Source organism: Macaca thibetana, chromosome 10, assembly GCF_024542745.1.
Source record: "Macaca thibetana thibetana isolate TM-01 chromosome 10, ASM2454274v1, whole genome shotgun sequence".
NCBI classification, from domain to species: Eukaryota; Metazoa; Chordata; class Mammalia; order Primates; family Cercopithecidae; genus Macaca; species Macaca thibetana.
The window spans coordinates 88933084-88949579 of NC_065587.1; the positions used below are offsets into that span (position 1 = coordinate 88933084).

General features: G+C 41.1%; 1 protein-coding gene across 1 annotated transcript in view; it reads left to right on the forward strand.

Annotated features, from left to right (window-relative positions):
* Window positions 1-16496, forward strand: part of CFAP61 (cilia and flagella associated protein 61) — a 291671-nt gene that overhangs the window by 186811 nt on the left and 88364 nt on the right. Inside the window, exon 21 of the mRNA XM_050805793.1 lies at window positions 10123-10297. Within this exon, the coding sequence (XP_050661750.1) occupies window positions 10123-10297 (175 nt within the window). The remainder of the gene's footprint in view (window positions 1-10122; window positions 10298-16496) is intronic.

Genomic DNA, 16496 nt, shown 5'->3' on the forward strand with positions numbered 1-16496 from the left:
ACCATCTTGTGAACGGTTGTGGATTCGATGCGGGCCTGTGTATGACAGATTTCCTTGACATCGCCAAGTGCAGAGGAGGCAGCGCATGAAGGAGACAGGGTCTCCACCCGGGGATTGTCACAGAATGTGCTCAGCAGCTCTGAGCATCACTTGCTCTGTATTTTCTGCCTTGGCTGCACATTGAGATGACCGGGGTGCTTTGAAAACACATCCATGCCTAGGCTCCGCCCCCAGAGGTTGTTTTAATTATTCTAGGGTGGGACCCAGTCGTCAGTATTTTTTTAGTGCCCCACATGCTCCTAAGCTAAAGCTGAGAGCCACAAGCTTGCACTTTCTTGACTAAGAATTCCTCATCTACACCTTAGAATAGCACCTCTCAAACTGTGCTCTGCACATGAATCCCCTGTGCTTCTTAAAATGCACATTAGGAGCAGGAGGTCATGGAATGGGGAGCCTGAGATGCTACATTTTCTTTTCTTTTCTCTTCCTTCCTTCCTTTTTCCCTTCCTTCCTTCCTTCTTTCCTCTACTTTTAATTCCATTTATTGTTTGATGAGTCTATTCCTGTGCCGTAAGTTTCCATTTCTTCAGTTTCTTCTGGGCTATCTTTTTCTTCTGTGCAGCCTCTTCTGGTTTAGGAACAATCTGTTCCTTTCAATAATCTTCATCTCATTGTGGCAGGCAGAGCTCACACATGGATTAACCTGACCCTGAGCTCTGTGAGTGTGGCCGCACATCTTGGGTACTTTGTTCACCTGGCTATGCTCAATGACCAGAGAATCTACATGTAAATCCTTATGTTCAGCGTGGCTCTCTGCATTTTTAAGCATGTGCAGCAAACATTCAGCACTCTTTTTGGGCCACTGACCTTGTGTCCAGTCCCACTCTTTGGCCTGGACACGCCTACCAACTCCACCCTTGTAACGTCAGAATGGTACACATTGTCTCTATAAAGTGACATCTTTCAGATACTGAAAGATTTCTGTCTGGTTTAATGTTTTAACAAGTAAGAGGAGCACTTAAATATCAAAACAAAGTATCCCTGCAGTAAATATTTATCCTTTAACCATAAAAATATAGTATGCTCTTTATATACGCATACCCTGATGGCCTGGGCAGTTTCACAAGTGTTCAGTGGACACAAAGATTTGAACCTCTCGATTTGCCTGAGGTTGACATTTTCACAGATTGTCAGACCACTTAGGGGAACAGGAAGATGCTACATTTCTAACAAGCTCCCAGGTGAGGCCAATGCTGCTGGTGAATGAACAACCCTTTGAGTAGCTTGGATCAACCTCTGAAGAATCTCTCTCCTCTCCTCCGCACCCCTCCCATCCCTCCCCTCCCCTCCCATCCCCTCTCCCCTCCTCTCCCCTTCCTTCTTCTCCTCTCCATTCCTCTCCCCTTCACTCCCTTCCCCTTTCCTCCCCTCCCCTCCTCTCCTCTGCTCTCCTCTTGATTCTCAAAGGGTATAAAAGGATATTTTTATGGTTAAAGGATAAATATTTACTGCAGGGATACTTCGTTTTGATATTTAAGTGTTCCTCTTACTTGTTAAAACATTAAACCAGACAGAAATACCATGCACCCCCTTAGCTTGTCTCCCTGTCACCTGCCTGCCAGGTTCCAGCTGCTGCTGTGACTGCGTACTTTGGAAACTGAGTGGAAGACCCAGCCAGCTGCCCAGAGCCTCGGGCATCTGCCCATGTGTGCCCAGCTGCCCCTGCAGCTTTAGTCTGTGGCACATTAAGCTCTTGCCCTTTTTACAACGGAAAAAAAATGAAATGAAGAAGTGATAAAGGGAGTTCCAATTTAATTTTTCCAGAAGGACATAAAATCAAAGTACATAGAGTGATACAGAAAGGGCAGCTGAATTCACTGGGGAGCTTTTCTCCCCCTTTCCCCATTCTCTTCAACCCTCTCCTGGTTTTGTCCCAATTTTGTGATTTTCTAAAAAACAAATTAAAATAATGAAAACAGAGCTTAAACACAAAGCAAGAAGACAACCTTTATAAAATGTAATTACAAACCGCAGCTTCTAACCAGACCTTTTAAATGGCACACCTCACTCTAAATTGTTGTATAATGTTTTAATATTCAAATACACATCACTATTTTTTATTACAAAAATCCATGCACAAGGTAAAATACTACATTGCACTGTAGGGCTGAGCATAAGGAGAGCTGGTCTCTCTCCCAGCCCACTCTTCCTCCCAGCTCTTTCCAAAGGCAACCAGCTTGAAGCATTTCTTTTCTCAGTTTTTCAGTGGCTATCCGCATAACTCCAAATACAGTAATATGTTTATAGAATGTTTTTCCTTGCTCTGTCAACTTCAGACATTATCTACAACCTCTCCATTTTCCGAGATGGAGATTTAGCTGGCTCACTTTCTGGACTCTGTAACTCCTTCTCCACCCCTCCAATCCATGTTGATCATTTTTGTTGGCAAACACACTCTTGTTTTGAAAACCCCTCTGAGATCACAGGGCCACTCTCCATGACTCATGGACAGTCATGGAGTAGCAGAGATGCCTGCCCCAGGCCTGGATTTGAGGAACCTCATAAATAGGAAGAACAAAAATGTACCAACTCAAAATCAAATGAGTTTGGTGTTGAGCATGAGAAGACTGTGGCATGGACTGTTTATGAGTCGGGGGTCACTAGCAGCTGGCAGGTAGGGCAGGTACTTCCAAGCAAGCAAGAAGAAGAGCTGGGACTGCAGTATACAGTGAGCTTGATGTGGGTTGGCAATGTGACATTGTCTCTAAAGGGATTAATCATGTCTTAGACTGGGTCAGTAATAGTGTGGCATCCAGAATGATGCAGCCCAGGTGAGAGCCTTCTACACACAGCGGGGAGGAATCCATACCAGTACTGTACCTCCCAGTAAGAGACCTGAGAAAGACACTCCCCCATGTCATTTGACATCACCTACTATAAAGAGATCTCATTTTGAGAATGATTACAGGGGAAAATAAAAGCATGCAGTCAAAGAAAACTGGCTGTTTTAAAAATGGCTGCAAATTCTTTGATGCCTCTTCCATCTAAGAGGTCTATGTCTCCTCTCCTTGAATCTGGGCAGCCTTGTGACTGCCTCGGCCAATAAACTAGAAAGGATGTGACATGGTGTGACTTCTGAGGCCAAGTCACAGAGGCCATACACTGCCTCCTGGATTGTGGCAGCAGTCACTCCTGGAGTCCTGAGGTGCCACGTGAGAAGTTCTGATGCCCTGGGGTTGCCATGCTGGAGACGCCGTAGGTGAGCTCTCTGCCTCACAGTCTCCGCTGATCCCAGCCTTTCGGCCAGCCTTGCGAACAGGCATGTGAGTGAAACAATCGCAGATCCTCCAGATCACTCCATCCACCAGCTGAAAGTTGCCAAGTGACTCCTGTCCACAGCGCACAGAATAAAAGAATTGCTCATGAAAATGCTATCCAAATTTCTGACCAACAAAATCATGGAAAGTTAAGTAGTTGTTGTTTAAGCTACTAAGTTTTGGTGTGAGTTTGTTGAACAGCAAAGGACAACTAGAATAAAAAGATAACACAATAAGAGAAAGAGAACAATACAATATTTGGAAAAATCAGAGGAAGAACATATTTTTGAAAATGTTAAAAAAATTCAGGCCCCCCCCACACACACACATTGCAGGTAACTATCATCCTCTACACAATTTGATCACCTGGCCTCTGAAATGGGAGCTGAAGCCATTGAAAGAGCAGAGGCAAAGCTGAGAAGGCCACAGATGAGAAGGGAGATGGGTGAATAAGAAAGAATTAAAATGAAATCCCCATCAGAGACAGAACTGCTGCTAAACAGTGATGCTGAAGACAGAGCACTCCTGGAGGGCAGAAGCAGAGGACAAAGGGATATGCTTGGTTCAGGAGAAAACAGGGTCTGATAGGCATGGAGGCAGCATAGAAATAATTGGTCTTCCTGAAGAGGAGACTCAAAGAAAAGGAATAGAGACAATAATTAAAGATATTCTAGAAGAAAGCTTCTTTTTACCTGAAAAACATATTGTCCAGCTGACCACATTCTAGGCAAAACCATAGAAAAATGTTCTCAGTTATGTTCTGACAGAATTTCAATTCTTTCTTAGTCACCCATCTCCCTTTTTGTCTAACCCTGTGGCCTTCTTAGCTCAGCCTCTGCTCTTCTGATGCTTCAGCTGCCATTTCAGAGGCTGGGTGATCAAACTGCATTGGGGATGATAAATAGTTTCTCATAGAATGGCAGAAAAAAATTGAACAAACTTCAAAAGAAAAATAACAGATTACAACCTTTCCCCCTAAAAAAGAACAAAAATAAAACAGATACCAAAAATTTTATCTCCAGCGTTAAATAGCAAAAGAAAATGAAACTAACCTCACAGAATTTTGATGAAAAGTGGTGATTCAGTAATTATACGCCCACCTAAATCTCTCATATTTGAAAATAGCAGATAGCCATTCTTTTATATACAAGGCCTCAGAAAAAATTATCTTCCCTGTTCTTTGCTTAATGTGCACTCAAAATAATTGAGATAGAAAAGAAAATTTAGAACTTCAGTGAGGTGTGGTGGCTCACATCTATAATCCCAGCACTTTGAGAGGCCGAGACGGGTGGATCACTTGAGGTCAGGAGTTCGAGACCAGCCTGGCCAACATGGTGAAACCCCCTCTCTACTAAAAATACAAAAATTAGCCCAGTGTAGTGGCGGGGTCCTGTAATCCCAGCTACTTGGGACACTGAGGCAAGAGAATCACTTGAACCAGGAGGCGGAGGTTGCAGTGAGCCGAGATTGTGCCATTGCATTCCAGCCTGGGCAACAAAGCAAGACTCTGTCTCAAAAAAAAAAAAAAAAAAAAAAAAAAAAAAAATTTAGAATTTCATAATCGTATAAAAGGACAGGTGGCAAGCACCACAAACAATTTATAAATGTAATCTAAATAATTGTTGTAAATCTCAGAATAGATGCAAAATAGAAAAATGACTCTTAAGTTAAATTAATCTAATAAAGACCAAGAAGTTGTTGACAATTGGGAGGGAGGTAGCAAGGGAGGAATATGCATTGTCTTAAGTGGAGAAACCCAAAAGTACTATTTCAGTGTGACTCTTATATTTAGAAGAAATAAGATTAAAGAATCCTTTGAAACAGCATGAAGAAATTCACCTTCCCAACACTGCAGAAGATAAAAGGGAGAAAACAAAGGAAAACAGACACAATGGTTAAAAGTGAAGGTGTAAACCAGAATGACATGAGGAGAAAATAGTGGTGAATGTTATGGGTGGATTAGGGTTAGGGCTTCAAACCACCCTGTTACAAGAACCAAGACTCTGTTTTTACACTTAATTCAAAATATAAGAGAAATACCCAATCAAAGGGCAACAAAAGTTTAAAAATAAGATGGTTCAAAGTGCACCAGCAAAAGACTGTCAGGCAAATTTCACACAGCTATTAGAAACAGCAATAATATTAGTGCCCAAGAAAGGGAATTGGAGAAAGAAAAGCATTAAACCTGACCAAGGGTAAAATCCATGATGAGAATATAGAGGTCATGAACCGGTTACCTGCTGAACATGGTTGTATCAGAGGATGTGCCACAAAAACAGAAGTACACTTGCAATATGACCTTCGTTCCTTGGAGTCCCATTGAAGAAAGGAAGGAACAAGCTGAAGCACAGCGAGGGATAGGCTCCGTCACTCCAGATGTGCAGCCAGAGGGGTGAAGATTCAGGGTGTGCAGGATGGCCAGCCAGTCCTCAAATACTTGAAGAATTTTCATACGGAAACCAAATTCAGTCTTGTACATGATGGCTCTAGGAAACAGATCTAGGTCCTGAAAGTGACGGGAATGCAGTGTTTATTCATCCTGAGGAACAACTTTCACTCAAAGTCTACTCCAAAGAAAACGGTCAGCCCTAGGAGACAGGAGCCTGCTGCTAGGGAGCCTCAAAGCGGTTGAGCACCTGACTGCCGTTGAATGTTTACCATGAGACAGACACGTGGTAACGGATGGAACTCTCACATACCCTGAGGTCACTGCCATTTGCATCCCCGTGTTGTAGTTGAGAGAACCGAGGTGCCATGCCGTGAAGCTTAGGTAGTTTGCCCAAGGTCGGTTACTACAGAGGTGGTAGACTAGGGTCCAAACTCAGGTGGTCTGGCCCTGGATCAAGCACTGTCTCTGTTTCCTTCTCTTTCCCTCTCTTTTCCCTTTCTTGTTGTTTCCCTTTATCTCTCATTGATATGGTGCAAGGCTTATACTTGACGGCTTTTAAAAGTCATTACCACAGAGATTCTAGAGCTTAGTATTTATAGCTACAGTCAAATAAGCAGTTCAAAAAGAAAAAGGTTATTTCTTTCTCTCATTAAAAATATCTGTAGAAAAGCAACCCAGGCCCGGTAAGGTGGCTCCCTGATGTCATCAGGAACCCAGGCCCTTCCATCTTTTTTTTTTTTTTTTTTTTTTTGACAAGTTCTGACTCCTGTCACCCAGGCTGGAGTGCAGTGGTGCAATCACAGCCCACTGCAACCTTGACCTCCCAGGCTCAGGTAATTCTCCTACTTCAGCCTCCCAAGTAGCTGGGACTATACAGGTGCATGCCACCAAACCCAGCTAATTTTTTTTTTTTTTTTTTTTTGTATTTTTAGTAGAGATGAGATCTCCCATGTTTCCCAGGCTGGTCTCAAACTCTTAGGCTCAAGGGATCCGCCTGCCTCAGCCTCCCAAAGTGCTGGGACTACAGGTGTGAGTCACCATGCCTGGCCCTCTTTCTATTTTTAATGTGTGTTTTCCATTCTCAGCATCTCAAGATGGCTGCTGTGGTTCCAGTCATTCCATTTTCAAGAGGCACGAAAGAGGAAGGACTAGAGCATGATGACTTCTCTCATTACCTCATCCAAGGACTCCTACTTGTATCTCCTGACCACCTCTTAGGTCATGAGTTGGGAAATGCAGTTTTTCAGCTGAGCATATTTCCCAAGAGTCTGTTACTAAGAAAGGAAGACAGAATATTGGGTTAGACAGCCAGCAGTCCTAGCCACCGTGAATTATTGCTGAGTGACAGTGGCACTGTGCAATGGCAAATCAGTGTGGTTGAAAAGTTATCTGCTGCTCTCCATTCAAATTTAGTGGCACTTTAGTCAGTGGCAGAGACCCTCAGTTTGGATAGCCAGTCCTCGTGGCACTTCATTAAAGATAATCAAGCCCTTATATCAAAGACTGTTCTCTCCTTTGCCTCTTTTTCCTTTTCAGGGCTGGTGACCTCTCTTGACCAACAGGAGTGTATGGGTGTAAGAAACTTCTGCTAGCTTCTAAATGTCTGCCTACAAACTCCTCTTAGTGTTGAAATATGCTATTCAATGAAAGAAAACAGTATGTGATGAACCATTCAGAAAGGAAGCTTCTTTTTACTTTTCAGGGCTGGATAGCTCTGTGGCCCCACAGGCACACATGGAAGAAGGAAATTTCTTGTACTGGCTTCTTAATGTCTCCATACAAATTATTTTTCTGCTAAAAGCTTCCATTCAATGCAAGAACACAGTAAATGATGAACTGGTCACAAAGCAAGCTTCTTTTTCCATAGATTGTTTTCTAATTCACTGAGTTCTTCTAAACTCTGTGCAGACAAATTTGTGTGGCTTTGGAATTTATAATCCTAGCTTCAGTTCTGCCTACTTTGTGAAAATGCCATAATCCCATTAGGTTTTCTTTAATTGCTCTTATTCTTTATAGTAGAGAAGTACGCAAAACAACTCTACACATTTAAGTGCACACAAGAATTATGTGGATTGTCAGAATGCAACTACATTTCAAGATCGTAGTGAGCTAATTTTCCATTCGGACCTTATTCTTTTTTCTCCTCTTCCTTTTTTGTTTTTGCCTAGACACCCGCTACTTGAAACTTTTAGAAATGAAGGGCTCTCAATTTGTTCTTTAGCGCTGCCACTTTCTGCCAAGGCTTTTTCAATTGTTAAATCATGACTTACTAAACTGATGTAATGTTACCCACATTTTATTTTCTTTTATGCTACCATGCTCCTTGTAGTTCCAGTGAGGTTTCAAAACCTGAAGCACAGTATTCAGTATTGTGCATGTCAAACCTTTCACCAAAGCCTTCAGTGGGCTGCTTTATAATACCTATGAATATAATGCTATCAACATTTTAGTGGGGTATTACTAAATGAGCTATATTACTAATAAGAAAACTTTACCTCCTCAATTTTGGTTACAGTAAATGACCACTATTTATTTAGTTGTTCCCTTTTGCTACATATAATTTCACTGCAGCTTCTTAATGGAGAGAGAATATCCAGCTTTAAACATTGGTTCTGTTTTGCTCTGTTTCATTTTAATTTAATCTAGTTTGAAATTGCATTAAATACATCACGGCAACGTACTAAGGCTTTACAATTTCTATTGAGGAAGTGTATAACCAAAAGTTTCCTGTCAGCTGGAGTTTAGTCAAGCCCCATGAGTTTAAGCACCAGCCAGCATTTGCCTGCTTGTCAAAGGATAAAGAACTTCCTCTACCCCAATATCCATCTTGACCGCAGGTGAACTTATTGCCTGTAATAGCTCTAGGAGTATTCTTGCCTCACAGCCCTGAGGTCTTAGACCCAGAATGCAGCAAGCCAGTAGGTATCGATCTTCCACCAAAGGCCTCAGGGTCCCTCTAGGCTGCCCCTCTGCTTGCCCTCTTTTTCTCCTCATAACCTCCACCTGGCAACCAGTTAAAAATCAGAGGGACCAAGTGGTGGCCCATTTGGGGAAACTCAGGTCACTGTGCTGTTTTATTTGGTTTTTGCAATGACACTTCTTTGTCTGATTTTAATTTGAACCAATATAATAAAAAAAAGATCAGGAGTCTACATGAAAACCCAAGGGCTTGGCATTTCTTGGGAAGTCAGATCTGGCCATACTGGATCCATACTCTACACTGGCAGCAACTAGATGGAGCGGAGTCATGGCTGATCTCTCTGGCCCAAGCACAAACCCTCCAGTTTACCACAGTATCCTTGACACAGAAGACGAGTATCAGCTATCATCCTTTATTGTGTTTTTACTGTTACTTTCCTTACAGTAGAGGAAAGTTTCTGTTCCCACACACATCTGCATCAAAACTGAGAGAAAGATGGAGGGGAATAAAGAGAAGGAGAATATTTCTCTGACAAGACAAGGAATAATTCTATACTTTTCATAAGTAAATAATAATGTTTCCTTCCTTTTCTTTTCTGCCTAGCCCCTCTATACCCTTAAATTTCAACCCTGGATATAATTGTTTCTGTGGCAGATTATTTTTGCCAAAAATGGCCACCACATCCAATTCACTTCCATGTCCTCTTCCAGAGCCTTGCCTCTCCTACATGAAGAGGTGGAGTTGAGGTTCCCTCCCCTGATCCTGGGCAGGCCTTTATGGCTACCTCCATGAATCGAATATGGTGGAAGAGACACTGCTCAACTTCCAAGACTAGGTTGGAAAAGAACCTGGACCTCTCTTTATTGGCTCTCTCTTTCTCAGAACACTTGCCCTAGGAACCCAGCCACCATGTTATGAGGAAGCCCAAGCTACATGGAGAGGCCACATGTAGGTGTTCTGGCCAACAACCCCAGCTCAAATCCAACCCTTAGCCAACATCAACTGCAAGGCAAATCATGACAATTTGTTGTCACATTTGAATACCCAGCATATTTTCCAGGGGAAAGAAAAAGGATTGAGATAGTTTAACTATATTCAGATAATTTCAGGCCCCAGCCCCTGAGTCTTCCTAGCTGAGGCCCCAGACATTGTGGAACAGAGACAAGCCATTCCCCACCTTGCCGTGTCTGAATTACTATCCTGCATAGGCTGGGAGCCTAATGGTTGATTTTTACCACTGAATTTTGAAACAGTTTGTTACACAGCATTACATAACTAGAGCAACTCCCTCTGATAATTGTTTCTAGGTGCTCATTACACCTGTGTGTGTGTGTGTGTGTGTGTGTGTGTTTCTTACTTGGATTAAAATCTGATTGATTGTATCTGGGGACAGAAAAAGACATACTGAACATTGCTATGTCTACTTTTTTTTTTTTAACCACTGTCACCACTTTATCTATTATCGCTGAAACAAGCATTTCTCTAACATACTTCAGGTCCCATGCCCCACAGGGGCTGATATTAGTCAACACCTGACAAACAGAGAGGTTCCCAACAGCAGTCAGCGGCGGTACACAGGGAAAGTTCCTTGCAACCATTTCACTCTCAATGAGGAAGAGGATTGCTTTAAGGCACTGACTTGGATAAGGAATAACTCCATCACCACAGAAGGTAAGGATGTCGGTAACTGTGCATCTCTTCAGAATAGCGTTTTATTTTTATAATGAGTCTCATTCTTCATCTAGTTCCAGTATATAATTAGTTCCTAATTAATTCCAACCAAATCATTCATCTGTCATGCTTTGTTTTCCAGATTAATTTACAACTTGTTGTCATTTTTGGATACCCAGCATGTTTGCTGGGGGAAAGAAAAAGGCTTGAGATAGTTTAATTATCTATAATTATTTTATTATACAAAATGAATATCCGAAGAGCAAAGCATAGCTAAAATCATTAACTAATTAAAGAATAATTTAATAAGCAAACATGTTTAGCAATTATATGGAAAATATGTCTTCTTTTGTGAAGCTGAAAAGACCTAGGAAGAAAAAGGCTTGTATTGGAAGGGCCTTTTCTTGTTTTCACAACCTATTGTTCTCTTTCTTGGTGTTGCCCGTACAGTCCTTCCCACAAATACACAGACTCGAGTTACGTGCCACTTTTTAAATCGAAATGAAAAAGTGAAACATTTGTGCCAATGCCTCTGCCACTCAAAAGTGTATTCTCAAGCATCTTTCTCTGTATTGCTTGAATTTCATTGAAATCATTCAGCCAGTGAAACAACCAGAAAAGGGCCTGGCTGCTTTTGTGTCTTTAACTGAAACTTAGAAGTCAAGGTTAGGAGATTACTTAAAGCAGCCCCTTTCTTTTGCCTAAAAGTGAGAAGACAGTTAGTGACCTGGTTCAGTTCCACAGCCACCTGTGGTTTAGAGTTCAGCCCAAGGATGTAAAACCACTAAGTGCCCAGAAAGTGGGCATCAATGTGTAAAATTAAACATGCTAATTTATTTAATACATGTATATGAGTATAATCTAATTATATTTGTTAATATAATACATTAAAATTAAATATAATTTATTATAATTTTTGGTGGATCATTTAGGTATTAACTTTTGCCAAGTTATAACATTTACTACATTAAAAAGTTACTAATGTACTACATTCAGCATTTAAAAATGAGTATCAAATGGCATTCAGTACGTTGCTGAATTCAATTTGCTGATACTATTTATAGGCTGTTTGCCTCTAAATTCATAAATGAGATTGACCTGTAGTTCTCTCTTTTATGCATTGCTTGTCAGGTTTTTGGAATCAAGGGTATGCTAGTCTCACAAAGCATTTTTGGAAGCTTTCAATATTCTTTGGGGATCTGAAATACAAAGTAACTTAAGGGTTGGACAGAAATCACCCATAAAACCAGCTGAGTCTGGAACCTTTGGGTAGAGGTGAGATATAGAGATAGATTATACTGGCAACCCAGATTTTTTTTTTTTTTAAGTATAAACTAATTAATAATTTTATTTTATTTTTATTATTTTTTTTAAATTTATTTATTATTATTATACTTTAAGTTGTAGGGTACATGTGCATAACGTGCAGGTTTGTTACATATGTATACTTGTGCCATGTTGCTGTGCTGCACCCATCAACTCATCATTTACATCAGGTATAACTCCCAATGCAATCCCTCCCCCCTCCCCCCTCCCCATGATAGGCCCCTGTGTGTGATGTTCCCCTTCCTGAGTCCAAGTGATCTTATTGTTCAGTTCCCACCTATGAGTGAGAACATGCGGTGTTTGGTTTTCTGTTCTTGTGATAGTTTGCTAAGAATGATGGTTTCCAGCTGCATCCATGTCCCTACAAAGGATGCAAACTCATCCTTTTTGATGGCTGCATAGTATTCCATGGTGTATATGTGCCACATTTTCTTAATCCAATCTGTCACTGATGGACATTTGGGTTGGTCCAAGTCTTTGCTATTGTGAATAGTGCTGCAATAAACATACGTGTGCATGTGTCTTTATAGCAGCATAATTTATAATCCTTTGGGTATATACCCAGTAATGGGATGGCTGGGTCATATGGTACATCTAGTTCTAGATCCTTGAGGAATCGCCATACTGTTTTCCATAATGGTTGAACTAGTTTACAATCCCACCACCAGTGTAAAAGTGTTCCTATTTCTCCACATCCTCTCCAGCACCTGTTGTTTCCTGACTTTTTAATGATCGCCATTCTAACTGGTGTGAGATGGTATCTCATTGTGGTTTTGATTTGCATTTCTCTGATGGCCAGTGATGATGAGCATTTTTTCATGTGTCTGTTGGCTGTATGAATGTCTTCTTTTGAGAAATGTCTGTTCATATCCTTTGCCCACTTTTTGATGGGGTTGTTTGTTTTTTTCTTGTAAATTTGTTTGAGTTCTTTGTAGGTTCTGGATATTAGCCCTTTGTCAGATGAGTAGATTGCAAAAATTTTTCTCCCATTCTGTAGGTTGCCTGTTCACTCTGATGGTAGTTTCTTTTGCTGTGCAGAAGCTCTTTAATTTAATGAGATCCCATTTGTCAATTTTGGCTTTTGCTGCCGTTGCTTTTGGTGTTTTAGACATGAAGTCTTTGCCCATGCCTATGTCCTGAATGGTACTACCTAGGTTTTCCTCTAGGATTCTTATGGTATTAGGTCTAACATTTAAGTCTCTAATCCATCTTGAATTAATTTTTGTATAAGGAGTAAGGAAAGGATCCAGTTTCAGCTTTCTACTTATGGCTAGCCAATTTTCCCAGCACCATTTATTAAATAGGGAATCCTTTCCCCATTTCTTGTTTCTCTCAGGTTTGTCAAAGATCAGATGGCTGTAGATGTGTGGTATTATTTCTGAGGACTCTGTTCTGTTCCATTGGTCTATATCTCTGTTTTGGTACCAGTACCATGCTGTTTTGGTTACTGTAGCCTTGTAGTATAGTTTGAAGTCAGGTAGCGTGATGCCTCCAGCTTTGTTCTTTTGACTTAGGATTGTCTTGGAGATGCGGGCTCTTTTTTGGTTCCATATGAACTTTAAAGCAGTTTTTTCCAATTCTGTGAAGAAACTCATTGGTAGCTTGATGGGGATGGCATTGAATCTATAAATTACCTTGGGCAGTATGGCCATTTTCACGATATTGATTCTTCCTATCCATGAGCATGGTATGTTCTTCCATTTGTTTGTGTCCTCTTTTATTTCACTGAGCAGTGGTTTGTAGTTCTCCTTGAAGAGGTCCTTTACATCCCTTGTAAGTTGGATTCCTAGGTATTTGATTCTCTTTGAAGCAATTGTGAATGGAAGTTCATTCCTGATTTGGCTCTCTGTTTGTCTGTTACTGGTGTATAAGAATGCTTGTGATTTTTGCACATTAATTTTGTATCCTGAGACTTTGCTGAAGTTGCTTATCAGCTTAAGGAGATTTTGGGCTGAGACAATGGGGTTTTCTAAATATACAATCATGTCATCTGCAAACAGGGACAATTTGACTTCTTCGTTTCCTAACTGAATACCCCTGATTTCTTTCTCTTGCCTAATTGCCCTAGCCAGAACTTCCAACACTATGTTGAATAGGAGTGGTGAGAGAGGGCATCCCTGTCTTGTGCCAGTTTTCAAAGGGAATTTTTCCAGTTTTTGCCCATTCAGTATGATATTGGCTGTGGGTTTGTCATAAATAGCTGTTATTATTTTGAGGTACGTTCCATCAATACCGAATTTATTGAGCTTTTTTAGCATGCAACCCAGATTTTTTAAATGTCATAAAGTATTTCATACTTTCATCCAAACTTGGAATTATTTTCAGTTTTGCATCTATGTATGTTTAAACCTGTTTTAGCCTTTTAGTCATTCTGTAATAATTACCCCATGATCTATGTAGACTCAGAGTATTTTCTTATCAGGGAAAATTCTCTAATCCATGGGTTGGTGAATTTTTGCTGTAAAATACCAGATAGTAAATATTTTGGACTTGGTTGAGCATGGTAGCTCACACCCGTAGTCCCAGCACTTTGTGTGGGCCGAGGTGGGAGGATCACTTGAGCCCAGGAGTTTGAGACCAGCCTGGGAAACATGGAAAAACCCCACCTCTACAAAAAATACAAAAATTAGCTGGGCATGGTGGTGTACACCTATAGTCTCAGCTACTCAGGAGGCTGAGGTGGGAGGATCAATTGAGCTTGGGAGGTCAAGGCTGCAGTGAGCCATGATTATGCCACTGCACTCCAGCCTGGGTGACAGAGCAAGATCTTATCTTAGGATTTTTTTTCTTTTAGACTTTGCAGGCCATACGCCCTCTGTTGCAACTCTTGAACTCTGCCCTTTTAGTGAGCAAGCGACTATAGACAATATGTAAATGAATGAGCATGGTTGTGTTCTGATAAAATTTATTTATGAAACCAGACGATGAGCTGTAGTTTGTAGTAACCTGCTTTTAGCCATAACATTTTTGACAAATCATTACCATTTCATGAAGTCCAGACCTCCAAATGTACCATAAGTTCCCCAGTACCATAACTTCCCCAAAAGCACAAAAGCCAGTGGTTCAATACAAAATGCACAGTACGTCTTTAAGACTGCACCCAATCCTGTTAGCCTGCAGTGCCGTGCTTTAACTTTGAACCTCTGTGTGTTTTGGATGTTTGGGCTAGGGAGCATTTGACCAAGAAAGACCCTTCGAAAGTGGCACTGCAAGTTCTTAAGGTGGAATGTTGATGGCAGAGAATTTAGAAACCTCAAAGCAAGAAGCGCTATGGTCTCTTTCAAGTGCCTTTGTATTGTCCTCTTGGTGCTCAGATGGAGGAATAGCATCAGTGCTATTCTGCTGACTTGGCCAGTCGTCAGAGATGATGATGCTACACTGCCCCCTTAAAGGGAAATGCTTTTTTAAGATTTAAGACTGTCTCCCAGCAGCCAGTGTATAAAGCCATTTGGAGTGCCTGCTTTTGTCCACCAAAGAGCCAGAATAAGAAGTATGTGGAAATTAGTTTCCTGTCTTATATGCAGGTGATTTTCTCCAGGTCTGGTGCTTAATCACTCTCCCAGGCATCTCCCAGGTAGATGCTCTTAACACTCACATGCTGGGACCAAGCTCTGGGAGCTTTCAGGGAAAGCTGACCTGTCAAAGTTAATTTAACTTCGTGTAGAGGCCCTTTTCAAGTGAATTCTCAAGTAAACAAAGTTAAGAAAAAATGTTAACATCTTGCCTTAAGAAAACTTTCTCCTCTTTGTATCTTTTCTGGAATCCAGGTCATATTCAGACATACCTTTACTCCCATTCAGATCTTATTCTTGCCATTATTATTCTTGCAGCATCACTGGATCACAGTCCAAATCTCAGAGCAGAGCAGGCCTAGGACAGAAAGCCCATCCCCACCTGAGCCAATAACCAACAACCACAAGACAGAATTATACCCACAGAGGCTCCCAGAAAATGCAGCAAAGAATAGGATCCAGCGTGAGAGAAGGCCTCGAGGTAGAGCTCCTAAATACACCGTTGGCTTCTCTGGCAGGCTGAAATATGTTTAGCAGGGAAGGCATTCCATGTAGAAATAGACATTCATGCCAAATCGCTTCAGTCACCTTGTGACCTCTATTTCTTAACTGAGACTTTGGGTATATGATACTTGAGTTTCATTGCTGGGCTTTCAAATCCCTTTTCATACTGTGCAGAGCCTAGTGGTCTTTCCAGAACTGCATTTTGAAAAGAATACAGCTGTTGCAACTTTGCTTCTGAGACATCTACAGTACCATACTTGGTTGAAGCTCCAAGCCATTTCTTAGATAATTTCAGCTCTACTTTATCTCAATGTCACTTGTATCCGGCATAGTGCCTGGCACATAGTAAATGAAAATAAATGTTTTAGTGAATGTAAGTGAAGACAGTTCAGGATGTAACTCTTTTCCTTACCCCCGCCCCCTCCACATGGTGAGTTTTATCAAAACTTTTTGCATTCGGCCTAACTTGGAAATAGATGGTCAATTGAGATGAAGACAAGAGAACCCTTGAATGAAATTGAAGCTCTTCTTTAAAACTTCATCCTTGGTAATGATAGTAATAACATGCTGGCTAAACAGGATGAGTTAAGTTCCTCCTCACGAATAACAGACATTTATAAAGGCAGTCTAGCTCAGGTTCTGGAGTCACATGACTTGGGTTCAAATCTTGGCTGTGCTGTTTCCCTTGGGCAAGTTATTTAACTGCTCTGTTTCTCAGATTCCAGATAATATCTAACTCACAAGGGATGCTGAGAGGGTGAAAAGAGATAAATGAGATTACATGCTGTACTCAGGACAGTCTCATACATAGAAAGAGTTTTGTAAATAGAGGCTGCCATTAGCATTGCTCTTACATG